This window comes from Cnephaeus nilssonii (assembly GCF_951640355.1).
Source record: "Cnephaeus nilssonii genome assembly, chromosome: 18".
Classification (NCBI taxonomy): Eukaryota; Metazoa; Chordata; class Mammalia; order Chiroptera; family Vespertilionidae; genus Cnephaeus; species Cnephaeus nilssonii.
The window spans coordinates 36,486,781-36,514,395 of record NC_137089.1 but is presented as its reverse complement, the minus strand read 5'-3'; the positions used below and the strand labels follow the sequence as shown (position 1 = coordinate 36,514,395).

At 37.7% G+C, this 27,615-nt stretch overlaps 1 protein-coding gene across 1 annotated transcript; it reads left to right on the top strand.

The window, feature by feature from the left end:
* The first annotated feature begins 335 nt into the window (after positions 1–335).
* On the top strand, positions 336–27,615 carry VCPIP1 (valosin containing protein interacting protein 1). The gene is made up of 3 exons (XM_079796358.1): positions 336–3,321; positions 9,359–9,445; positions 20,222–27,615. Exons 1-3 carry the CDS (start codon positions 612–614, stop codon positions 21,088–21,090), a joined length of 3,666 nt encoding a protein of 1,221 aa, XP_079652484.1. The 5' UTR covers positions 336–611; the 3' UTR covers positions 21,091–27,615.

The following is a 27,615-nucleotide window of genomic DNA, read 5'->3' as shown; positions in this document are numbered from 1 at the left end:
AGCTGAATGGACCGCAGTGCATCCTAGGAAAGATGGTCTCTCATACTCCTTTGCTTGGGCCCCAGAGTGGGGAAGACAGCAAAGCCGATACAGATAAAACTACAACTCCCGGCAGGCAACGTGAGTGACTACTTCCTTTCTGCCCCCCTTCCTATTGCCTTCCTCTTCCTCCTCTCCGCGGACGCTGAACCGCCTGGCCTCTCGGTACTTGTAGTTCTTGTAGGTCTTAGGTTTCTGGCATTCGATGGCCGAGAGAGAGGCTGGAGGACTTTAATTCCCAGAGGGCAGAGCGGAAGCTGCGCCTGCGCACTGTTAGTGAGGGCGTGTATGTCTGTGTGTCTGAGGAGAGAGAGCGAGAGTGAGTGAGTGAGTGTGAGTGCGGGATAGGGTGGTGGCCGTTACGTTCGGGGCAACGGCTCCGGCAGAGGAGAAGTAAGAAGAGAAACAACGTCCGCCGCTTCCGCCTTCGCCTAGGAGGAGGAGGAGCTGGTAGGAAAACGAAAGCGATTCGCCCTGGGCCCGGACTAGACCGAGTTGGGCCGGTGGGGGTCTGGGCTATGAGCCTTTGAGGGTCGCTTGGGACGCGGAACGAGACTCGAGAGCCGAGAGCTATGTCTCAGCCGCCGCCGCCGCCTCCGCTGCCGCCGCCACCTCCTCCCCCTGAGGCACCGCACACCCCGTCGTCCCTGTCGGCGGCGGCGGCTGCTCCGGGGATGCTCTCGAAGCGGAGAGACCGGAGAATCCTCTCCGGGAGCTGCCCAGATCCGAAGTGCCAGGCGCGTCTGTTCTTCCCGGCCTCCGGTTCTGTCAGCATCGAGTGTACCGAGTGCGGACAGCGGCACGAGCAACAACAGCTGCTGGGGGTGGAGGAGGTGACCGACCCGGACGTAGTGCTACACAACCTGCTGCGGAACGCGCTGCTGGGGGTTACAGGGGCACCCAAGAAGACCACGGAACTGGTAAAGGTGATGGGCCTTTCCAACTACCACTGCAAATTGTTGTCGCCCATTTTAGCTCGCTATGGAATGGATAAACAGACAGGCCGGGCTAAGCTTCTCCGGGACATGAACCAGGGCGAACTGTTCGATTGCGCTTTACTGGGTGACCGCGCCTTCCTCATCGAACCAGAGCATGTTAACACGGTGGGCTATGGCAAGGACCGCTCCGGAAGCCTCCTATATTTGCATGACACCCTTGAGGACATCAAGCGGGCCAATAAAAGTCAGGAATGCCTCATTCCAGTGCATGTGGATGGGGATGGACACTGCCTGGTGCATGCTGTGTCCCGGGCTCTAGTGGGCCGGGAGCTCTTCTGGCATGCCCTGAGAGAGAATCTGAAACAGCACTTTCAACAGCACCTGCCCAGATACCAAGCCCTGTTCCATGACTTCATTGATGCTGCTGAGTGGGAAGACATTATCAATGAGTGTGACCCTTTGTTTGTACCTCCTGAGGGTGTTCCTTTGGGCCTGAGGAATATCCACATATTTGGTCTTGCCAATGTGTTACATCGCCCTATTATTCTATTAGATTCTCTCAGTGGCATGAGAAGCTCTGGTGATTATTCAGCCACCTTTCTGCCTGGGCTCATCCCTGCAGAGAAGTGCACTGGGAGAGATGGTCATTTGAACAAACCAATTTGTATTGCATGGAGTAGCTCTGGTAGAAACCATTATATTCCCTTGGTAGGCATAAAAGGGGCTGCTTTGCCCAAATTGCCTATGAATTTGCTTCCTAAAGCATGGGGTGTGCCTCAGGACCTTATTAAAAAGTACATCAAACTTGAGGAGGATGGTGGCTGTGTTATTGGAGGAGACAGAAGTCTGCAGGATAAATACTTACTTAGGCTTGTTGCTGCTATGGAAGAAGTCTTTATGGACAAACATGGTATCCACCCCAGTTTGGTTGCTGATGTTCATCAATATTTCTACAGGAGGACTGGGGTGATAGGAGTTCAGCCTGAAGAAGTTACAGCAGCTGCTAAAAGAGCAGTAATGGATAATCGCCTTCACAAATGTTTGCTCTGTGGTGCCCTTTCTGAACTTCATATTCCTTCAGAGTGGTTGGTTCCAGGAGGGAAACTGTACAACCTGGCAAAAAGTACTCATGGACAGCTGAGGCCTGACAAAAATTATAGTTTTCCCTTGAACAGTGTGGTTTGCTCATATGATTCAGTGAAAGATGTTCTGGTACCAGACTATGGACTGAGTAGCCTAACAGCTTGTAATTGGTGTCATGGAACATCCGTGCGAAGGGTCAGAGGAGATGGGTCTATTGTGTATTTGGATGGGGACAGAACTAATTCGAGATCCACTGGTGGCAAGTGTGGTTGTGGATTCAAACATTTTTGGGATGGTAAAGAGTATGACAATCTACCAGAAGCTTTTCCTATTACTTTGGAATGGGGTGGCAGAGTGGTCAGAGAAACAGTATATTGGTTCCAGTATGAAAGTGATTCATCTTTGAATAGTAATGTTTATGATGTTGCAATGAAACTTGTTACCAAGCACTTTCCTGGTGAATTTGGGAGTGAAATCTTAGTTCAGAAAGTTGTCCACACTATCTTGCATCAGACTGCCAAAAAGAATCCTGATGATTATACTCCTGTAAATATAGATGGTGCTCATGCCCAAAGAGCTGAAGATGCACAAGGACAAGAGTCAGAGTCTCAGCTCCCAACTAAAATTATTCTTACTGGACAGAAAACAAAAACTTTGCACAAGGAGGAGTTAAACATGAGTAAAACGGAAAGAACTATTCAACAGACTATTACGGAACAGGCTTCTGTAATGCAGAAACGGAAAACAGAGAAGTTAAAACAAGAACAAAAAGGGCAGCCCAGGACTGTTTCTCCCAGTGCCGTTCGGGATGGTCCATCCTCTGCACCTGCTACCCCTACCAAATCTCCCTATTCACCAACAACTTCTAAAGAGAAGAAAATCCGAATAACAACTAATGATGGACGACAGTCCATGGTTACACTTAAGTCTTCAACAACCTTTTTTGAACTTCAGGAAAGCATAGCCAGAGAATTCAACATTCCTCCATATTTACAGTGTATTCGATATGGTTTTCCTCCTAAAGAGTTAATGCCACCCCAGGCAGGAATGGAAAAAGATCCAGTTCCTTTACAGCATGGAGACAGAATTACAATAGAAATTCTAAAAAGTAAAGCAGAAGGTGGTCAGTCTTCTGCAGCACACTCTGCTCACACCGTGAAACAAGAAGAGATTGCTGCTACTGCTAAACTGTCATCTAAGGAACTTCAGGAGCAAGCTGACAAAGAAATGTACTCCTTGTGTCTTTTAGCAACGTTAATGGGTAAGATGAATTTAACTCAGATAGTATTTTTTAATGGTGAATATAATACACTTTTTTCTCTTTCTGTAAAAAGAAAATCTGGGGTCATAACTATTTTAGAAGAAAATTATTTTTAATCTTTTTGACAGTTAATGGCTAGATATTTGTGTGATTCTCTGTTGAGTAAATATTAGGAGAACATAATTAAAGTGAAAATAGTCCCTTAACTATCACCAGATTATTTAAATATATATATTTTTTAATTTAAAAAAATTTTATTGACTTAATTGGGGTGATATTAGTTAATAAAATTATATAGGTTTTATAATTCATTTTATAATTCATTTCTATAATTCAATTCTATAATTCATCTCTATATTGTATTGTGTTCACCACCCCAATAACTTATTATTCTTTTAAATAGTCTTGTAATGTATCCATTTAAAGCCTTTTTCATTTCCCCCTCTCGGTTCTATTGAACTTGCCCACCTTTCTTTCCCCTTTTCATTTATTTTTAAATTTTGTTTTCCTGCATGTCATGTGATTTCAGGACTTCCTGTTTGATGAATTGCAGTTTCTGGTGGTGTTATTCACACCACCCTCCCACCTGATAGTGTCTCTCCTCCATTTCCTGTTCTCCCTTCCCCAGTTCATCACATTTTTTTTATTTGTACATTAGGATTAGTGTTCAAGTAATTTCCTTACTCAGTGGCTGCCATAATTGTAATGAACTATTGTAACTCATAAGAAACATGAAGAACAGATGTAGATGATAATGAGGCTTACCGTAGAAGTAAAATTTAGATCTCTTACATATTAGAAGAGCCTTATTTTTGCTGAGATTAGAACTTTCACCTAGAAAAGTGATCTATGATTTGAATCAGTTTCCAAGAATGCTAAATATCAGTGAATTGGACCTTGACCTTTCAAAATGAAGATTATTTATTCTTGGCTTGTTAAATTGGGGGCGCCTAGTAGTTAATAGATCTCAAAACCCTGTACAAATTTATAATTTGATATTGCTGATTTTATTTTGGCAGACATAGTCATTGAATTGGGGGATATGTCAAGAAATGTAGGCATTTTATATATTTCTGTCTTAGAGTTTTTAGTTTCTTAGAGACTGCATGGAATAGAGGAAATATTGTGTGATCTTTGGAGTCAGAAAGATCTAGAATTTTAATCTCATCTCCACTACTTATTAACTTTGTGATTTCAAGTAAGCTGCTTAACTTCCCAGTACTTAAGTTGCCTCCTCGATACAAAATACCCCTTGTAGTTAGTATACAGAGTAAATTTATTACTCCCAGAACTCTGAAAATTAAATAACATTTTAACATCAAAATGGATAAAATTAGATATTTGCAGAAGGCACTTAAAAACAAAAAGCAATCTCCTAGATCAAAAACAGAAAAGAGGAAGCTTTCCTCAATAGAAGATGAATTTTTGAGGATGTGGTTCAGATCATAACTAACCTTGGATGCTCAGCACCTAGTATAGTGCCCAGCAGATAACGGGTACCCTGAAATGTTTTTGATTGAATTAAATACATGACATTAACATATCTCAACAAAGGCGGTGCCAGCAGAAATGGAATGGATGGTCAGCACTGAACATTGAAAAAGATTTGAAAAGCAGAATTTGGCACTGCTTATACACTGCTGCACAAAAGGAAAAGATAAATAACCTGTGGTTCATGAAAATTCTGGTAACTAGGAAGGTAATCTCTATTTAGGGGCAGAAATATGTGGTTAGTCCTTACCATGGCCTGGCTGAAAGATCTGATATCCCTTTACTGATTTCATATTCATCAAGTATCAGTTCTGATCACTGATTTAGCTTTCTGATATAAATGTTGATGTACAGTTGAAAGTGCAAATGAGGATTATGTGGTGTGGATGAGATTGTGATCAGTAGTCTAAAAGTCTGGTCAATAAGATAATATATTTTGAAACAAAAATTAGTACGATATAATTCTGGTTTATAATTAGTCACTTTTTTTTATTTTGGTTTGAGGTTTCTGAACCTGAATATCTGAGTAATAGACTATGGGCTGCCATGAGTTCACCAAGATAATGTCTTCCTTTTATGATCCCTTCCTTTTCACTTCCAGTATTTATGTTGCTTTCCTTACAAATCACAAATTTCTTTAAATCTTCTCCTTCTACTCTAAACACAAAATTTGAATATAAAAAGAGTGTTTTGCTGATTTTATAGTGGTAACACTTGAAAGACTTTCTGCTTTAAAATACTAAGACAGTGTCTGGCCTATAATAGTCCCTCCATAAATATTAGTTTTCTACCTCTACTTCTCTTATAACTGTATTTGAATTATATAGAAGATACTCTTAATAAAAAGTGGTGTGTTTGTAAGAATATCAACTTGGGGATAGTTATATACACACAACCTTATGTAAAGAGTGCCAGGAAACTATTGCTGTTTGGATTGGAGTGGGCTGGAAAATGGAAAGTGACAGAGCTTATTTAGAAAATTGCAAGTTTCAAAGTGCAGAAATTATTTTGTGAATTACCAAATGTGAACTAAGCTGCTGTTTTGCTTTAGAAAATAACTCATCAAGCTTTATGCTGTTCAAATGCCTGGCTCTTTCTCATTTAGGTTTAGATTTAAATATCACCTTAAGAGAGGCTTTCTCCTTCTGATCACCTTATATAAGGGTTTGAGAGACTTTTATTTACCACTCTAAATAGGTACCCTCTATTATTCTATCCTTTTCATTTCTCTCGTAGCACCTATTACAAGTTTTCATTATCTCATTTGTTGGCTTACTTATTCATTTGCCTCCCCCACTGTATTATAAATTCCATAAAAAAGATAGTAGCCTGTTTTATTCACCAATGAAAACCCTATCACCAAGTATAGGGCCTGACACTTATTAGGTGCTAAGAAAATGCTGAAAGAATTAATGCAGATTATTTCAGCAGAATGAATGTCTGCTGTGAGTTAGAAACTGCTAGAGGTACAAAATTAATGAGACACAGTCCTTGCTTTCCATAAACTTACCTGCAGGATCCCAGATGAGGGCATCCCATACTTTCATAGCTTTAGTTTTCATCATATAGCTTTTATATCTTCATTAAATAGGCTGAATGCTTAATAGTCAGGAACATGTGCTTTTCCTTACATTATTTTTAAGTAGGATATTTATTAAATAGAGTTTATATCTATTTCTGTATATCAATAAGACATTAAGTAAGTACATGAGTCTTTTGCTCAGTATAAATGATTCATGGAACTAGTCACTTTAATCTTATGATGGTAGTTTTAAAATGAAATAATATTTTACCTGTAATTATTTCACATCTGCTTTATCCAGACCACTTGGAAGTTATTGAACAATTTTTGCAGACTGTAATCTTTATTATTTAGGTAGTAGTGGAGTGACACTTAACTCTGGTTATTGTTTCCTTGTGGATTTTCTTTTGTGGTAGAGATGATAGATGGTACAGCATCCATCATAAAAACTAGGTTAATTAATTTTTTCTCAATATTGTATTCTACTGAGTTTCTACTTAATTTTCTTTTTCAAAAGATAAAAACAGGTGTGTGAAAAACAATTTGTTCGAGTTGCTTTAATGGAGTTAAGCTACTTGTGATATTTACCCCATTCACTACAAAGTTGAGCGACCTTTTAGGAGTTGAGAAACTTGTTTGATTTTTGTGTACTTTCTATCTTCCTGAAAAAAACTGTATGCATTTTTAATACAGGTTTTTGTTTTTTTTTTAATCCTCGCTCAAAGACATGCTTAGAGAAAAAGGGAGAGAGAAGAGAATTTAAAGTGTACAGTATTTTGTAATTTAATAGTGCCTATTGATGTTATAATTGCCTTAATTAAGATTTTCCAGAATTACACCTGGGGTTCAAACATTTGTGTTTTTAGATGACATTGGGTCTAAACATCATTATTACATCTTGATATTTTTTCTTTAAATATTGGATAAAGGACAGTTTAAAATCTAGATAGTAGTTAATATTCACTGAGTGGCCAGATTATTATGATCTCTGAACGCATAATTGGCCACTCACTGTATATCCTATATAATAAAAGGCTAATATGCAAATTGTCCCCTCGACCAGGAGTTCGACTAGCAGGCAGGCCGGCCAACTGCCCATGTCCCCTCCCCATGGCCAGACTGGCCGGACCCCACCCATGCATGAATTCATGCACCGGGATACACACACACACACACACACACACACACACACTCTGAGTGGCCAGATTATTATGCGTTCAGAGATCATAATAATCTGGCCACTCAGTGTATATTATTCTTTACATGCCCTCTGATTATCCCTCTAATTGATTTATATATAGCATATATCTAATAGAGCAGTTATAAAATTGATTTAAAAATAATGCTTGCCCGGCCAGTGTGGCTCAGTGGTTGAGCGTCAACCTATGAAACAGGAGGTCACAGTACGATTCTGGGCCAGGGCACATGTCCAGTTTGTGGCTCGATCCCCAGGGGGTGGCCTGCAGGAGACAGCCAATCGATGTTTCTCTTTCATTGAAGTTTCTCTATCCCTCTTCCCTCCTCTCTTTCTCTCACTCTTCCTTCCTCTCTCTCAAATCAATAAAAACATTAAAAAGAAAATAACGCATATAGATGTATCTTAAGATGAATGTGGATGTTATAATAAATGATGATTTTATAATGTCATGCTCTGAAGATTAAGTTAGACGTTGATTTTGTTCCTTTCTGTACTGTTACTTTAAAAAAATTATTTTTCTTATTGATTTCAGAGAGAGAGAGAGAGAGAGAGAGAGAGAGAGAGAGAGAGAGAGAGAGAGAAACATCAGTGATGAGAATCATTGATAGGCTGCCTTCTGCACATCCCCTACTGGGGATCAAGCCTACAACCCGGGCATGTACCCTGACCGGGAATCGAACCATGACCTCCTGGTTCATGGGTTGACACTCAACCACTGAGCAACATCAGCTGGGCTATACTCAGTTACTTTGATACCTTTTATTTTCTTCTATATTTTTTCAATTACAAGATATTATTTTTTTAATTTAAGGAATTCAAGTATGTATAAAGTAAATTTTAAAAGTACTGATTATGAAAGTAGTACTGTACATTATCAGATTAGAAAACAATGAAAGTATAAAGAAACAAAACAACCACATTCTACAAGCCAAAAGTAACTTTATGTTCCTTCCATTTTTTTAAAAAATTATGTTTTTATTGATTTCAGATAGAGGAAGGGAGAGGGAGAAAGGGATAGAAACATCAATGATAGGAGAATCCTTGATCTGCTGCTTCCTGCATGGCCCCTGGGGATCTAGCCAAAACATTAATTACTTATCTTTAGCCTACTTACTGACTTTTCTCCCTAGCCCCTTCCATTGTTTTTATTTGGCTTTAACATAAATATAGACAATACAATTTTATATTATTTTTTTTTATAAATTAGTATCCTTTTAGCTGTATTGAGTTTTCATATCTATTTTGTTTAATATGCCTCGTATTGAGTTGTGTAATTGTGAAGACATTTTTGAATTAGCTCCTACATTTAAAAATTGAGAGAATTGCCTGGTCATTGTGGCTCGGTTGGTTGGGCGTCCTCCTGTGTACCAGGAGGTCACTGGTTCAATTCTTGGTCAGGGCATATGCCTGGTTTCGGGATCAATCCCCAGTAGGGGGTGTGCAGGAGGCAGCTGATTGATGTTTCTCTTTCATCCTTGTTTCTAGCTCTCTCTCCCTCTCCCTTCCTCTCTCTGAATCAATAAAAACATATTTTTAAAAAATTCACATTTAAAAAGCCCAGATTTCTGGCTTCTTATGAAAAGCCATTTTTGTCTTGAAACATTGGGTCTACACTTTTCCATGACAGTACTTGGCAGTGGCTGCCATCTTTAGGTGGGTCATGCATTTCCTAGTATGTTATAGCCTCATCATTCCATATTATCTCATCTCCCTTTATGTTATACCAGGCTGCCTTGCAATCTCTGTTAGTGGCTAATCCATATAAAACAACCCTGGATTGAACACTTTTGTTTGTTGCTAATACTGTATCTGTTTTTATCTTACAGGAGAAGATGTATGGTCTTATGCAAAGGGGCTTCCTCACATGTTCCAAAAGGGTGGCATATTCTACAATATTATGAAGAAAACCATGGGTATAGTAAAATTCTGATTTTATTTTTAGACAATATCTTTACTCAAGTTGTTAGAAGATTAAGGAAGTTCAGATAGTATTCTAAAACTATTTCTAATGTTAATTTTAGATATGTATTCTTTAGCAACCTGCCTAATTAAAATGGATTATCCTGATATGCTCAGCTGTGTTTTCTGCTATAATGTTACTAAAAATATCCTATCACTTTCTTGCTCCTATTTTCTCATTTAAATAATGTATATGATTCTTAACTAAAGACAAATTATGAAATTAGAAGTAGTTGTTTTTTTAAAAATATATATTTTTATTGATTTCAGAGAGGAAGGGAGAGGGAGAGAGAGATAAAGACATCAATGATGAGAGAGAATCACTGATCAGCTGCCTCCTGCACGCCCCATACTGGGATCAAGCCCGCAACCTGGGCATGTGCCCCAACCGGAATCGATCCGCGACCTCCTGGTTCATAGGGCAACGCTCAACCAGTGAGCCATGCCAGTTGGGCAGAAGCAGTTTGGTTTTAATGCTAGTGACTATCCCAGAACCAGATTAATATAGTTTGTTATTGTATTGTGTTTTGGCTATAATTATTATACATACCCTAGTGCTTTCTGGATTTTAGGACACAGCTCATTTTACATTTTACTGCTTTTCACATTGTGTGTGCATTGTTTATAAAGGCATGTGTGAGTATATAACTGTATATTCATAGTTTTAAGATTTTGAGAGAGAGGATGCCAGTGTGTGTTTGGAACACACCTGTCTTTTTAAAATTTTGATGTGAATGCTTTTGGCCTCAGACTTTATCACTCTGGCTTATCTTACTTCTTCACCTACTTGACCTTGGTAGACATTAAGTGCATAATCTCTATTTTATAATTTTTATCTCTTTCTCACTTTTTTTTCATTCTTAACCCCACCCCCACCTCAACTTGGTTGTTGTTGAAATGTTCAAACATATATAAAAGTAGCAAGAATAATAGTATAATGAGCCTCTATTTACCCACCACCTACCTTCAACAATTATCAGTACATTTCTACCCCCATCTCAACTGGACTGTTAAAAATAAATTTCACACATAATATAATATCATGTATAAGAACTTCATATAACTCTTATATATATATATATTTTAAATATATTTTATTGATTTTTCACAGAGAGGAAGGGAGAGGGATAGAGAGCTAGAAACATCGATGAAAGAGAGACATCGACCAGCCACCTCCTGCACACCCCCCACCGGGGGATGTGCCCGCAACCAATGTACATGCCCTTGACCGGAATCGAACCTGGGACCTTCCAGTCCGCAGACCGACGCTCTATACACTGAGCCAAACCGGTTTCGGCAATATATTTTTATTTTTTTAAAAAATAACTGCAATACCATTATCACATTTAAAAAATATAACCAAATATCCATGTTTAAATTTCCTTGAGTTTTGATTACGTAAAAAAAATTTTTTTCTTGGGCTTTTTGAATTGGGGACCAAAGAATGGCTTGCTTTCTCCCTCTCTCCCTTTCTTTCTAAGATGAGAATATTAAAGCATAATTTATACATAGTAATATTCACCCTTTTTAAGTGTACAGATATATAAATTTTTATAAACATATAGTCATATAACCACTACCACAATCAAGATAGAGAATATTTCCATCATCTCAAAAAGTTGCCTTATGTCTCTTTCTAATTAATCCCTTGTCCTTACCTCCCAGATCCTGGCAATTACTGATTTGATTTCTGTGTCTATATGTTTGCCTTTTTCATATCACCATATAAATGGAATTATATAGTATAACCTTTTGTCTCTGGCTCCTTTAATTTAGCACAGGGGTTGGCAAATTGCCTGTGGGCCATATTAGGCCCACTGCCTGTTGTATATAAAGTTTTATTGAAACATAGCCACACTCATGTTTACATATTGTCTGTGACTGTTTCACATAACAGTGACAGAGTTGAATAGTTGTGACAGAGGCTTTATGGTCTGCAAAACCTAAAATATTACCAGGTTGCCCCTTGACAGAAAAAAATTGCCAATTTCTGTTTTAGCCTAATGCTTTTGCAATTCATCTGTCTGATTGTATATATTAGTAGTCATTCCTTTTGATTGTTGAGTAGTATTCCATTGTATGTATTCATCACATTTTAAAGAATTCATAACCAATTGAAGGACAGTTGGTTTGTTGTTTTATCATCACACTTTTTGGCTACTATAAATATAGCCACTAAAAACATTTGTGTGGACATATGTTTTCACTTCTCTTTGGTAAATACCTAGGAGTTGGATTGCTGAATCATGTGGTAAATATATGCTTATCTTTATAAGAAACTTCCAAACCATTTTCCAAAGTGGATGGACCATTTTATATTCCTACCAGCCACTGTATTAGAGTTCTAGTTACTCCTGGAGTTCTAGTTACTCTGTGTCTTTGTCAGTACTTGATAGTACCAGTTTTTGTTTTTAAACCATTGTAAAAGGTTTATAGTACTATTTCATAGTGGTTTTAATTTGCGTTTTCCTACAAACTGATGATGCCGAGAGACTCTTTTCATGTGCTTATTTGCTATCTTTTTTCCCCCCATTTTAAAATTGGTTTGGATTTTTAAAAATTGAGTTTGGAGAGTTCTTTACATATTCATTTATTAGATAAGTGTTTTGCAAATAATTTCCCCCAATTTATAACTTGTCTGTTTATTTTCTTAATAGTCCCTTTCGAAGAGTACAGCTTTCTAAATTTGATAACCAATTTAACATTTAAAAAATATATTTTTTATTGATTTCAGAGAGGAAGGGAGAAGGAGAGAGAAATAGAGAGAGAATCATTGATTGGCTGCCTCCTGCACACCCCCTACTGGGGATCTAGCCCGCAACCCAGGCATGTGCCCTGACTGGGAATTGAACCCGGGACCTCTTGGTCCATGGGATGATGCTCAATCCACGGAGCCACCACATTTTTTTTCTTTTAGGATTTATACTTTTTGTGTCCTATCCAAGAAATTTTTGCCAATCCAAAATTTGCTTCTATGTTTTCATCTACGAGTTTTATACTTTTAGGTAACTTAGATTTATGATGCATTTCAAGTTGATTTTTTATATATTGCAAGGTATGAGTCAAGATTCTTCTTTTTAATTTATTTTTTAAATCTTCACCTGAGGATATGTTTTTATTGAGTTTTAGAGAGAAAAACATCAACTGGTTGCCTCCCCTACACACCCTGACCAGGAATCGAACCTGTAACATTTTGGCATATTGGAGGAAGCTCCAACCAATTGAGCCATCTGGCCAGGGACTTTTTTTTTAATGTATGGATGTCCACTTGTTCCAGCACCATTTGTTGAAAAAGCTACACTTTATCCATTGAATTACTTTGATACCTTTATCAAAAATTGCCCGGCTGGTGTGGCTCAGTGGTTGAGCATTGACCTATGAACCAGGAAATCACAGTTCCATTCCTGGTCAGGGCACATGCCCAGGTTGCAGGCTCAATCCCCAGTGGGCAGCCAATCAATGATTGTCTCTCATCATTGATGTTTCTATCTTTCTCCCCTCCTCTCTGAAATCAATACATTTTTAAAAATTGCCCATGAATTATACCCTTGAGAAGGGTGAATAATATGCAAAATGTATGTCAATAAGGTTATTTGTAAAAAATCATTTGACCATGTAAAAAAGGGTCTATTTCTAGAATCTTCTTAAAAATTCTTTTGGGTATTCTAGGTGCTTTTGCTTATTTATATAAATTTTAGAAACTTGTCACTTTCTACAAAATGTGTGCTAGGATTTTTGTTGTGATTGTGTCAAATGTCTGCTGGGATTTTTGTTGTGATTGTGTTGAATGTGTGAGGACAATTGATATTTTGATAACATCAATTCTGGTTCATGAAAATGTTATATTTCTCCATTTACTTAAGTCTTCTTTAATTCCTCTTACCAACATTTTGTAATTTTCAGCATATAATTTTGCACATCCTTTGTTCATTCATACCTAAATATTTCATGTTTTGGGATGCTATTGTAAAATATGCTTTTTAAATTTTTTTAAATTGATTTTAGAGAGGGACACATTGATTTTTGTTGTTCCACTCATTTATGCATTCATTGGTTGATTCTTGTATGTTCCCTGACCGTGGATCAAACCTGAAACCTTGGCTCATCAGATGATGCTCTAACCAACTGGCCAGGGCAAAATATGCTTTTTAAAAACTTCAGATTTCCTATTGTTCATTGCTAGTGCACAGAAATAAGATTGGTTTTTATGCATTGACTTTGTATCCTGTGGCCTTGCCAAACTCACATATTAGTTCTAGTAGCTTTTTGTCAGATATTTTGGGATTGTTTATATCCTTTGCAAATAAAAGATAGTTTGATTTCTTCCTTTTCAATCTGTATGCCTTTTATTTCTTTTTCTTGACTTATGGCACTGCGGCTATATGTTCAGTGTTAAATAGGAGTAGTGAGAGTGGACATCCTTGCCTTGTTGCTGATCTTAGGGGGAAAGCATTCTGTTCTGTAGGTTTTCAGAAATGTCCTTTATCAGGTTGAGGGTGCGTTCCCTTCCATTTCTAGTTTGCTGAAAGTTTATATTGTAAATGGATGCTGAATTTTATCAGGTCTCTTTTCTTGCATCTATTGAAATGATCTTATGTTTTTTATCTTTAGTTTGTTGGTTGGGTTGAATTGCATTGACTCACTATTTTTGTTTGCTTACCTTTTATTAATTTTTATTTTTTTTACTTTTAGAGTTGACATTGAATATTATGTTAGTTTCAAGTGTACAGCATAGTAGTTAGATTTATATAACTTATGAAGTGATCCCCCTGATAAGTCTAGTACCCCCTTGACACCATACATAGTTTTTGCATTATTATTGACTCTATTTTTTATGCTGTACTTTACATCTCTGTGGCTATTCAAAAACCCAATTAAAAATGGACTGTAAAAAATATTGAACCAACTTTGCATGGTGGATTCATATTGCTCATATTTTAAGTGTTTTTGCATGTGTTCATGTTCATGACGGATAATAGCATGTACCTTTCTTGTAATGACTGTATAATCAGGATAGTGTTGGCTTTCATAAAATAGAGTTAGTGTTCATTCCTCTTCTGTTTCCTGGTAGATTTTGTAATAGTTTTGATATTATTTCCTAAATGTTGCGTAGAATTTACTAGTGAAACCATTGTGCTTGGAGTTTTATTTGTTGGATAATTTTTTATTTTTTTATATTTTATTGATTTTTCACAGAGAGGAAGGGAGAGGGACAGAGAGCTAGAAACATCGATGAGAGAGAGAGACATCAACCAGCTGCCTCCTGCACACCCCCCACCGGGGGATGTGCCCACAACCAATGTACATGCCCTTGACCGGAATCAAACCTGGGACCTTCCAGTCCGCAGACCGACGCTCTATCCACTGAGCCAAACCGGTTTTGGCTGTTGGATAATTTTCAACTTTGAATTTAATTTCTTAATAGAGTTATCCCTAATAAGGTTATCCCTTTCTTCTTGAGTAAGCTTTGTTAGTTTTGTCTTTGAAGATATCTGTCCAAGTTATCAATTTTATTGGCATAATAATGTTTATAATATTTCCTTACTGTACTTTTAATGTCTGGTTAGGTCTGTAGCTCTTTCATTTCTGATATTGTACCTCTCTTGTTTTGTACCTGTCATGTTTTGCTGACCAGTCCTGTTTATAATTTGTTTTATTGATCTTTTTAAAGAAACAGCTTTTGGTTTTATAGGTTTTCTCTATCGTTTTTCTGATTTCAGTTTCATTGACTTCTGCTCTTTATTTTATCCTTCTTTATGCTTACTTTGCATTTAATTTGCACTCTTCTTTCAAGCTTCTTTAGTAGAAACTTAGATTATTGATTATAAAGTTTTGTTTTTTAAAACACAATTAAAGCTATAACTTTAAAGCTATAAATTAAAAGCATTTAAAGCTATAAATTTCTGACACCCCCCCCCCATTTTTGCATCCTTTTATTTTAACTTTCCCTCTTTCACTTTATTCTACCTTCTGAAATATATTGATACCAGTTAATGATTTTTAAAATAAGTATTTAATTAGGATTGATTATGATAATGGGGAAAGGAATAGTTTTTGTTTGTTTTTTTAACAAATGGTAATAGGATAAGTGTTATGTCCACATGAAAAATATGAAGTTTGACCCCACCTCACACCAAATACAAAAGTAACTCAAACTCTATTAAAATCTGAATATAAGATCTAAAACTAGAAAAATCTTAGAAGACATAGGTATACAACTTTTTGACTTTGAATTAGGCAAAACCTTAGATATGACACCAAAAGTACAAGCACAAAAAGAAAAAAGTAGATAAATTACAAGCCAACTTTTGTGTTGCAAAGGACACCACCAAGAAAGTGAAAAGAGCCCTGGCTGGTGTGGCTCAGTTGGTTGAGTGTTGTCCCATGCACCAAGAGGTTGACAGTGATGGTTCGATTCCCGGTCTGGGCATATGCCCAGGTTTCGGGCTTAATCCCCAATAGGGGGCATGCAGGAGGCAACTGATCAGTGTTTCTCTCGCTCATTGATGTTTCTATCTCTTTGTCCTTTTCCCTTCCTCTCTGTCAAATCAATAAAAACATATTTTAAAAAAAATAAAGAATCTGAAAAGGCACCCCACAGAATAGGAGAACATTTTTGCAAATTATATATCTGATGATAGATTTGTATCTAAAACATAAAGAACTCTCAAAAACCCAATTAAAAATGGACAAAGGAGCCTTGGCCATTGTGGCTCTGTGGATAGAGCATCGGCTTGTGCACCTAAGGGTCTCGGGTTCAATTCCCAGTCAAGGGCACATACTTGGGTTTCAGGTTTGATCCCTGGCCCCAGTTGGGGCGGGTGCAGGAGGCAACCGATTGATATCTCTTTCTCACATCGATGTTTCTCTCTCTCTCCCCTCTCTCACTCCTTTCCACTCTCTCTTAAAAAGTCAATGGAAAAAAATATTCTCAGGTGAGGTTAACAACAGCAACAAAAAAAATGGACAAAAGACCTGAATAGACATTTCTCCAAAGAAAATACATAAAAAGCCAATAAGCATGTGAACTGATGCTCAACATCAGGGAAATGCAAATCAAAACCACAATGAGATAGTACATCACACTCACTAGGATGAGTACCATTAAAAAGTCAAATAATAAGAAGTGTGGGCAAGGATGTAGATAAGTTGGAATCCTCATACACTGCTGGGAATGTAAAATGGTGCAGCTGCTTGGGAAAACAGTTTGGCAGTTCCTAGAAAGATTTAACAGACTAAACTATACAACCCAGCATAGATGGGTTGCACTCCACTCTTAGATGTATACCCAAGAGAAATGAAAACATGTCCACACAAAACCTGTACAGAAATGTTCATAATAGCATTATTCATAACTAGTGACCCAGTGCAAGGAAATTAATTAGAAGGTGGCTAGCGGGGTGGGACTGGGTGAGATGGGCCGGACACGCCCTGGAGCCAACCTCCCGTGGTCCCTCCCAGGCCCGCTGCACCTGGGTGGTGCATGGCTCAAAGGGTGTCTGAAGAGTGGGCAGGGCACCTCCGGCAGGTGGGGTCCCTTGGCCTGGCCTGCAGGGATTGGGCCGAAACCGGCTCTCCAACATCCCCCGAGGGGTCCCGGAGTGTGAGAGGGCACTCTGCAAAGTTGTACAGGATGTGGAACACAAATGCAAGTGTGCAATAAACCAGATTCGGGGCTGACAGTGCCCCAGCAACAACATAATCCATGGCCAAAGGTGGATCGCATCGCCCCGCGAGGAATCCAGCTCCCTCCTCTCTGGTTTCGGGGTACGTCACCTGAGAACTGCCGCTGCCAAGTCACTGCACCTTGGCAGCTTCTACCCCCTGGTGGTCAGTGCGCATCATAGTGACTGGTCAGATGGGCCCAGGGACACAGCATATTAGCCTTTTATATACACTGAGTGGCCAGATTATTATGATCTCTGAACGCATAATAATCTGGCCACTCAGTGTATATCCTGTATAATAAAAGGCAAATATGCAAATTGTCCCCTCGACCAGGAGTTCGACGAGCAGGCAGGCTGGCCAACCACCCATGTCCCCTCCCCCTGGCCAGACAGACTGGCCAGACCCACCCATGCACAAATTCATGCACCGGGCCTCTAATATATATATATATATATATATATATATATATATATATATATATATATATATATATATATACATACACACACACACACACACACACACACACACACACACACACACTGAGTGGCCAGATTATTATGCGTTCAGAGATCATAATAATCTGGCCACTCGGTGTATATAGACTAGAGGCCCAGTACACAAATTAGTGCATGGGTGGGGTCCGGCTGGCTTGCCCCCAATCAGGGTGGGAGAGAGCCGATCAGGGCTGGGCCAGCCAGGGGGAGTTATTAGTGTCAAAGATCTTTGCAGGGTGTATACACGTTTGCTGTTGCCTTTCAGATGAGTTGAAGCTTCAAAGGCGCTTTATTGTCAGGGACACTTACAGCTTCTGTTTCTAAGCCTCTCCCTAGATAGATAATGCGGTTTAGTTCCCTGCTGACAACCCCTCTAAAGAGAGGCCGTGGTGTGATGTGGCTGCCCTCTTTGGTAGTAAGCAGTGGAGAGAGAATGCAGGAAGATGGTGGTTGTGCTGAACACCTGACTAATGGTCCAGACTGTGAGCAGTTTTCCTCTTGATCACTTGTCTTTCAGATTCCTGGTCTATGAAGGCTGGAGAGCGTTTACTTGCTTAGAATTACTGAAGGGCACACTTCAGTGATTGGGGGGCGGGGGGGCTGATCAGGGAGGATGGGCCGCGGGGGGTTGGCTGGCCAGCCCCGCCCCTAACTGGGCCAGTTGGCCGCTGCAGTGTGCATCATAGCCACCAGTTGTTGGTCGCTTGGCTTTTATATATATAGATAGAAGTGGAATCAACCTAAATTACCATCACCTAGTGATTAGATAACTAAGATGCAGTACACTGAGTGGCCAGATTATTATGCATTCAGAGATCATAATAATCTGGCTACTCAAGATTATATATATAAATATATAAAAATATATAAATATATATATATGGCTAAGCAACTGTCCAACTGGTACCTATGACACACACTGATTACCAGGAGGCAGACACTCATGCAGGAGCTGCCAAACTGTGGTGACTTGGCAGCAGCGGTTCTTGGGTGATGAACCCCGGAACCAGAGAGGAGGGAGCCCGATTATGGGGTGTGTCACTCAAGAACTGTCCACTCGCAATCCAGGACCCCTTGGGGGATGTTGGAGAGCCGGTTTCGGCCTGATCTCCACAGGCCAGGCTGAGGGACCCCACCTGCTGGAAGGAACCTGCTCACTCCACAGATACCATTCTAGAAACAGCGCCGCCCCAGGTGTGGCTGGCTGGGAGGGACCGTGGAGGTTGGCTCCAGGGCTTATCTGGCCCATCTCACCCAGTCCCGCCTTGCTGGCCACCTTCTAATTAATTTCCTTTCAATGTGCATGAATGTGTGCACCGGGGCACTAGTTTTAATATAATTCATCCATTGTTCTGATGCATTTTTGGGTAGTTTATAGTTTGGGGATGTAAGGAAGAGTGTAGCTATAAATGTTAGTATACATGTCTTTTGGTCTGTATGTGTAATGGAATTGTTGATATGTGATATAAAAATTTTAATATACCTTGATTCTTAAAATTCAAAGGACTGTTATCTACACTAATAAAAGAGTAAGATGCAAATTGACCGTACCTTCGCAACGCCCACCAGGCAATCAGGAGTGAGTGTGCAAATTAACCCAACAAAGATGGGTTAATTTGCATATGCAGGCACTGAGCAGATGGGGGCGGGGCAGGACGCTTGTGTTGTCACCATGGCGACAATGCAGGCGTTCTGCACTGCCCCAGCCGCTCTGGGCCTCTGGGCAGCGTGGGAAGGCGGAAAGGCGGCTCTGGCTGGAGCGAAGGCGGTGCCAGCAGCCAGGGGAAGGAAGGCCCATTCTTGCATGAATCTTTGTGCATTGGGCCTCTGTTATAAGTTATAATTATGCTTAAAAGGGACTACAACACTTAAAATATTTGCATTGATTTTTTTAAATACATATTTTAAGTTTTTAAATAATGTAAAAAGTCTAGAAACTATACACTGAGTGGCCAGATTATGGTCTCTGAACGCATAATAATCTGGCCACTCCGAGTGTGTGTGTGTGTGTGTGTGTGTGTGTGTGTGTGTGTGTGTATTTTAGAGGCCCGGTGCATGAATTCGTGCATGGGTGGGGTCTGGCCAGGGGGAGGGGACATGGACAAGTCTCTTTTAAAAATAAGACATTCTCTTATATAAACACAATGCAAAAATGATATATTCTTTTTTTTTTTTTTTTTTGCAATTTCAAACTTATGAATTGTTTATTTCTAGAATTTTCTATTTAATATTTTTGGAAGTAGATTGACTGCAAGTAACAAACTGTGGGAAGCAAAACTGTGGATAAGGAGGGACTACAGGCATTACAACAAAGCAAATATTGCAATAACACAAGAAAAATGATATATTCTTTTAAACATCTCCCCAGATACTACTTTAAGGTCTATGGTGATATTTCTTTTTTGTAGTATTAAATTATATTAATAGTAATTTATTTTCTAATTAATTTTGTTTTGAAAGCTGTAATCCGTAAAGTATTGAAAATTTACTATTTCACCTAAAATTGTCCTTTTTGTACTTTTTAAGTAACGTTTTAATATGTTAAATATCTTTCCCCTTCTTTAGGTATGGCTGATGGCAAGCATTGTACTTTTCCACATCTACCTGGCAAAACCTTTGTCTATAATGCTTCTGAAGATAGACTGGAGTTGTGTGTGGATGCTGCAGGACATTTTCCCATCGGTCCTGATGTTGAAGACTTAGTTAAAGAGGCTGTAAGTCAGGTTCGAGCAGAGGCTACTACAAGAAGTAGGGAATCAAGTCCCTCTCACGGGCTATTAAAACTAGGTAGTGGTGGAGTAGTGAAAAAGAAATCTGATCAACTTCATAATGTAACTGCCTTTCAGGGAAAAGGGCATTCTCTAGGAACTGCATCCAGTAATCTACAACTTGATCCACGAGCTAGGGAAACTCCAGTTGTAAGGAAGCATAACACAGGGACAGACTTTAGTAATAGTTCCATTAAAACAGAGCCTTCTATATTCACAGCTACTCCTAGTAACAGTGAGCTTATTCGATTAGCTCCTGGAGTAGTTACAACGAGAGACGGCAGGCAGCTGGATCCTGAATTGGTTGAGGCCCAGCGAAAAAAATTGCAGGAAATGGTTTCTTCTATTCAGGCTTCAATGGACAAGCACTTGAGGGATCAAAGTACAGAGCAGTCAACATCTGATCTTCCTCAAAGGAAAGGAGAAGTTATGAGTTCTGTGAAGTCTGGGAGTCTTCAGACTGGCTTACCTGAATCTTTTTCTTTAACTGGTGGCACTGAAAATTTGAATACAGAAACAACTGAAAGCTGTGTGGCAGAGGCACTGGGAGCAGCATTTGCCACAAGGTCAAAAGCACAAAAGGGAAATTCCGTGGATGAGCCTGAAGAGATGGATAGTCAAGATGCTGATATGACAAACACAACTGAGCCAATGGATCACTCTTGATTTAATTAGAGGCTAATAAAGGCAGAATGTTTATTGTGAATATGTAATATTGGTTGGCTGGGCCACATAATTTGATTAGTCATTAAATATCTTGTACGTATACAATTCAAAGATTATATCTTGTTATTCAGTGCATGATAGCAAGTGTGTGATTGGCAATAGCTTTTAATATACTGCTGCCCAGGCTGGCTCTGAATTCCTACAAATTAGTTACTAGATCTGCTGAGATGAGTTTTTTCCATATATGTGGTTCCTTGGAAGTTCTTTGTAATTTTAATTTCATGAAAGTCTTAATGTTTCAGACATGAAAATTCTTTTGCTAAACATGTTAGATTTCTAAAAAGGCTAGGACTGGGAGGGAATGAGATTTGCTACTGTTGATGTAACCATCCCACATATTTACTAGACTGTCAAAGACTTATGTAAATTTGAAGGTTATCTGAACTAAATTGTATATTAAAATTCATAAAAAGGATTTTTTAGATATTAGGATCTTGACATTTCTGTGAATGTAAACATTCATAGAGATAGTATTCTTGGTGAAAATATCTTGAGAATAGAATGTAATGATAAAACATTTTGCTGATTTGAGCAAGGTTATGGGGAAAATATCTGTTCTAGAATGATAAAAATGTGATTCAGTAATGTTGCTGTTTTAGTCAACACAGCCAATAGTGTGCTCTGTTGTGGATAATATGTTACCATTATTTTTTGAATCCTGGCCTAGTCAAGTACCACCAAATTTGTTTTTTTTCTTTAATCTTGCAGAAAAGTTGATTGCAAAGTATAGTAGAAAATGTAAAAATTATTGTAGCAGTAGTTAATCTCTAATTTTCAGAGTTTGTCAGATTCACAATTTATAAATGAGAATTTTTCTTTATGAATGAGTTACATTTTTCTACGATTTTGATCAGTGGTATGTAAGCTTATATATATGCTAAGTATCTTTAACACCTCCCCTCCCTTTGAACCAAAACTGTTTTGTTTTCTTTTTCGAATCCATAAAGTTTTCTTTATTTGTTGGCTTCACTTGGATTTGGATGTAAATTTTACTGCATCATACCCTGATCAACTGGGCATTTGTATTCATTAAATCGTCAGTGCCAGTTTCCTCAAGAAGCAGCTTTCATGCTTATTCCTTAAAGACAGAGAATGTTTATCCTGAGATTGGTATTCCACTATTTTATCCTATTTTGCAAACCTGTATACTGAAATGTACATTTCAATCCATCTTTTTCTTCTGTTCACTGAAATTAAGTTGAATTAGAATGGATGAAAGACAAAATGTCTGTTAATACAATTTCTTATCTAGAGCAAAGCCTGGCTGGCTGTTTACACATGTAACAGATACAGAATTGTGTACTCATTCTAAGAAAATGTACACCAGGAAATATATTATCAGGTGTTTAAAAATCTCAACCTGTTGATTCATAACGAATATAGACAGTACTTTAACTTGTGTTTCCAAATAAGGGAGGTTTTGTTTTTCTTTCTATGAAAGTGTCTCTGACTGAATCTACTTACTAAATGAGCTAGTCCATTTTGAATAAGGAAAGAATGGAGAATCTAGACATTTGCAGGTAATATCTGATCAAGATATATATTTGGGTTTATCACATTTAAAAAAACAGTTTTTCTCCATTTTTCTAAATTTGAAGTGTCTTTATATCTAAATAGCAGAAAAGTGTAGAATTTTTATATTGTGCACTAGATTTGCATAAAGAACCGCAGCTGCCAACTAATATTTCCCATTTAGTATAGACGACTTCTGTGTATTAAACTAAAAATTACAAATATCACTAACCACTATAATTTTGGCCTTTTCAGCCATTGAAACATGCCTCCCTTTTTTTAATTTAAATACAAGAAAACTTTAACAAGCAAAATGCACTGCTTCCAGGTAAATGATATAATCACCTTTTCTTTAACAAATATTTTCTTCACCTGTGGCTTAGTATGTTTAGTTAATAACTGACAAATATACTCTCATAGCATGAAGTAAAAAATATCAAACACCCTATTAAATACTTTTATTTATTCAAATTAGAATGTACCTGTGAACATTTCGAAGGGTTTAATCTCTGACAACACATTAATTTCTCTCGCCACAGCAATGCTATTTAGAAATCAGTTAGGTATAAATATTATAATAGTTTGGGTTCTCGCATGATAAAGAATAAAAGGCTTGATTCTGAGAATGATTAGATTTCTTAAAATTATTTTAAAGCTGCTGAAATTTGGTTGGGGTAATTAATGATTTTTGAGAGGTGAGCCCAGGTATCATCTTTACAAAGAAGTTTTAGAACAATTTAAATTCTTAAATATCATTGTTTGTCCTTCCATATGGTTATTATAATAAAATGCAGGACTAAAGAATGATTATTTTTAGTACTATTTGTGATCACCACAACTTTGAATCCAAGCTGGAGATCATAAATCAGTTAATATTTTTAGCCCTAGATGTAACATAAACTATAACTAAATTCTGTTTGCAGTATTTCACTGAAAGTCAAAGTAAAATTTTTTCCTTCACTAATCCATTTTATAGTTAATCATACCAAATTTGAATTGATGACCCAAAGTTCAGGTGGAATTGAAGATAGAGTATGTCTAGAATGCTGGTAATGAGAAACTGGTTGAAACTGAAGAAAAGCAAGACAATTGCCAAATAAAAGCTAGAATATAATGAATTCCAAGGGAATGGTTACTCAGGAACTAGTCTAAGGGCAAGCATAAGATCCATTTCCCCCTCTTTCACTGTGTTTCAGGATAATGACCTGATAAATTTAGCAAATTTGCTGTATAATTTCTGATAATTTTCTAGTTTGGTTTTACAATTAAGCCTTCTGCTTGCAATCTGAAATGCATCTGTGATTTCCAGCCACAGGTCCTTATTGCCATTATTTTTGAGTATCTAACTTCATTGGAAATGAGCAGACTTTTGCATATGGTCTCTTACCTCAGGGAAGATCACTTGCTAGCAACTCATACTACTAATAACAGGTTTTTGAGAATTGTACTGACATCACATTAGCTACCAAATGCAAAGTTTATAAAAGTATTTTATGTAGTTACCTAGTAATACTGGCTGTTAGTAAACATTTCTCTTAAAAACATAGACCTCACTAATAACTAGTCTTTAGATATGAAATAAACTTGTAACTTCTGTCATGATTTGGTCAGTATAATCCTATATAATAAAAGGCTAATATGCAAATTGTCCCCTTGGGAGTTTGACCGCTTGCTATGACGTGCGCTGACCACCAGGGGGCAGCGTGGAACGAAGGAAGGCCCCCAATCGGCCCTGATTGCTGGCCAGGCCTAGGGACTCTACCTGTGCACCAAGTTCATGCACCGGGCCTCTAATGACTATAAAATATCAGTCCAGATTTGTCTTAATTTTTCAATAGGAATTTTAATTGGCCCATACTTAAAATACGACAGAGCAGATTTTGAGTTTCAAGGTTCTCAAAGTTCCCATATTAAGATTTTCATAAAAGCCTTTGCAAAAATCAGGTTAAACTCCACTCATCTTAATATAAACTTAAAATGACCTTTTATAAGAGTAGTAGTGAGGTACATACATGCTTTAAGTAAGTTGGGTAGACATTACAAGGTCATATAATTTAACAAAATTATTACAACCTCAAGGCACTTAACAGTTAATTTAAAAAGTTAATATTTCAAACCAGAACTATTCACTTGAAAACATACCATAGTAGAATGTTTACTTAAGAAATAAAATAACAAAGGGGAGCTATCTCACCAATTGTAAGATTTATAGTTAATTATAAGTTCTGTCATTCTTAATAATTCTTTGAGATGCTAAGTGTTTCAATTCATACTTAATAATACTTAAATCGTGGGAATTTTAACCTTTGTTCCAAAATAGCAGAAATTGTAAAAATTGTGAATTATTGGAGAAAATGCCATTACTTGTATATCTGACATTTAATTTTTTAAATTATGGAGTCTACATGCTTTTGTAGTATAATATTAATACAATGATTATTCTCTTGTAAAAGAAAGAAAAACTAGTAAAAAAAAATTTTAGTTGACGTTATCTGCTTGTGAGTATCAAGTACTTAGTATTTAAAATTTTAAGGTGTTGCATACTTTTCTTTAGAATGCACAAGTCCCTTCCTGAGCCTTTATGCCTGTGGTGGAGCAATAAAAGACTGAAAAGGTTATCAATATTTTCAGGTCTATTTGACTTTAAGAGTTAGTGCCAAGAGCTGGAGAGTCTACTTTTTGGAGGGAAATGTTATTTAGTATATGTAAAAATCAGTAGTAATAGTAAGAATATTTGGAAATAATGGCAAGTGCTTTAACTGCTCAATAAAATAGTATAGATGTTACATCATCCCTAAGGCACTGGCTGTTACCCATTATTTTCTGATTTTGTGATTGCTTGTATATATTACATTTGAGTAATAAATAATTGGTAATAGTTTATTATAACTGTATAGTGTTCTACAGCACACCTCACTGTACAGTATTTGTAGTTTTCTTTTATATCAATAAAATAATGCATACTGATTTTCCCCTCAACTTCACAGTAGCTTTTTAAAATTGTTATTCTCTAGTTTCCTGGAATGACACATTATTATTTTAAAACTTTTTATTTATTGATTGATTTTAGAGAGAGAGAGAAACATCAATTTGTTGTTCCACATATTTATGCATTTATTGGTTGATTCTTGTATGTGCCCTGACTGGGGATCGAACCCGCAACCTTTGGTGTATTCGACGACACTCTAAACCAACTGAGCTACCTGGCCAGGGCATACCTTAACATTATAATGCATGGAAATGTAGTTGTTTTATAAAGGAATTCTTAGTATAATAAAGTTTAAAAAATTATTTAAAGTGGGTTATCACATAGGGACAGTAATTTCTCCCCTAAGTCAGATTTCAATGCAAATGAAACAAATCCAATTAGAAAAGAGGAGCAAAATTTCTTCAGACATATTACATAATTGGGTCATGTAATGCTTACTGAGTATTTTTAATATTTTTATTGATTTCAGAGAGGAAGGGAGGAGAGAGAGAAACATTGATGAGAGAGGCACATCCATCTGCTGCCTGCTGCACATCCCCTATTGGAGATGGAGCCTGCAACCTGGGTATGTGCCCTGACTGGGAATCGAACCTGGGACCTCTTGGTCCATGGGATGATGCTCAATCCACTGAGCTACACCAGCCAGGCTTACTGAGTATTTAAAGACAAAGACATGTTCTAATAAAGAAAACTTGGCTTTGTGCTGGTTTTTAAAAAAACACTGGTTAGAGATAATGAGGAAATGAAGGGAAATACAGAAAATAGCACTAAATTACATTTGTATAGTTTAACAATCAACATGACAGATTTTAAGTTTTAGTGTATATGCTTCATACCCACTTAGCTAGAGTAGATTCACTCAATAGTTAGGGCATAGCCTCGGACATCAGACTGAGTCCTGGCAAACCGCTACACCTGGGGTTGTTGTGAGAATTAAATGAGTTAATACAGATTATTAGAACAGTGCCTAACATAGTAAACATTCAAATGTTTGAAATTTGTATATCAAAATAATTCTGTAGTTTACTTACTTAAGTGGGATAAATCCTCATGTGTAGGTCACACGTTATTTAAACTGTTTCATTACATTAAAACTTTATTTGTGGTACACAGTTAATGAACTAAAAATTGAATGGCTGTATGTTCAGGTATTTACACAAAGCTTTACGACCACATGCAACACTGGAAATCTGGAGAATTGACAGCTGTGCTCTAATTTGTTCTGTGACCAAAGGCAAGTCATGGAGCCTTTCAAGTCCTCTATTTCTACTATAACCATGTTGTTCTACAGTCTTTACCTTCTTGTTCTGCTTGGTCATGTCATTGTGGTCTCGCTGACAGCATGGTGCTGATTAAACAAGCGACATGGGTGTGAGCCTCAAGTAAACTAAACATAAATAGCTTTCTTTGCTTTATGCTTTGGCTATACTTGTTCCAAACTTGGACTTGAGGTCTTTACATGCAGGCCACTGGTTACATACCATATAATTTAGAACTCTCAAAAACTCCAGTGAATAAAATACGATAAACATCCTACTTAGGATAGTTCAGCATGGATTTTATTTTTATTAATCGGCTTTTTCAAACTCTAGTAACAGCAATTCTGACTCTAATCATTAAAAATGTATATGGAAAGCTTGAAGTAGGTACTTAATTTAAAAGATGTTTATTGATTTTTTTAGAGAGTGAAAGGGCAAGGGACAGAGACAGAAACATTGATTGGCTGCCTCCCACACACCCCCTTACTGGGATCGAGCACACACCTTGGGCATGTGTCCTGGCTGGAAACTGGGAACTGGGAACCTCTTGGTTCATAGGTCAAGCTCAACCACTGAGCCACATTGACAGGGCTGAAGTAGATATTTGATTTTTTAAATTATATATGGTATACTAAGGAGGAAAACGTATGGGCTTTTCAAACGTGTACTCTTTCTTTTTAAAAAATATATTTCTTTATTCATTTC

Excerpts from the sequence above, each read along its gene's own strand:
- VCPIP1 (XM_079796358.1), top strand. The coding sequence starts at position 612 with ATGTCTCAGCCGCCGCCGCCGCCTCCGCTGCCGCCGCCACCTCCTCCC. Across the intron at positions 3,322-9,358 it reads TCTTTTAGCAACGTTAATGG|GAGAAGATGTATGGTCTTAT; the intron begins GTAAGATGAATT and ends TTTATCTTACAG. Across the intron at positions 9,446-20,221 it reads TATTATGAAGAAAACCATGG|GTATGGCTGATGGCAAGCAT; the intron begins GTATAGTAAAAT and ends CCCCTTCTTTAG.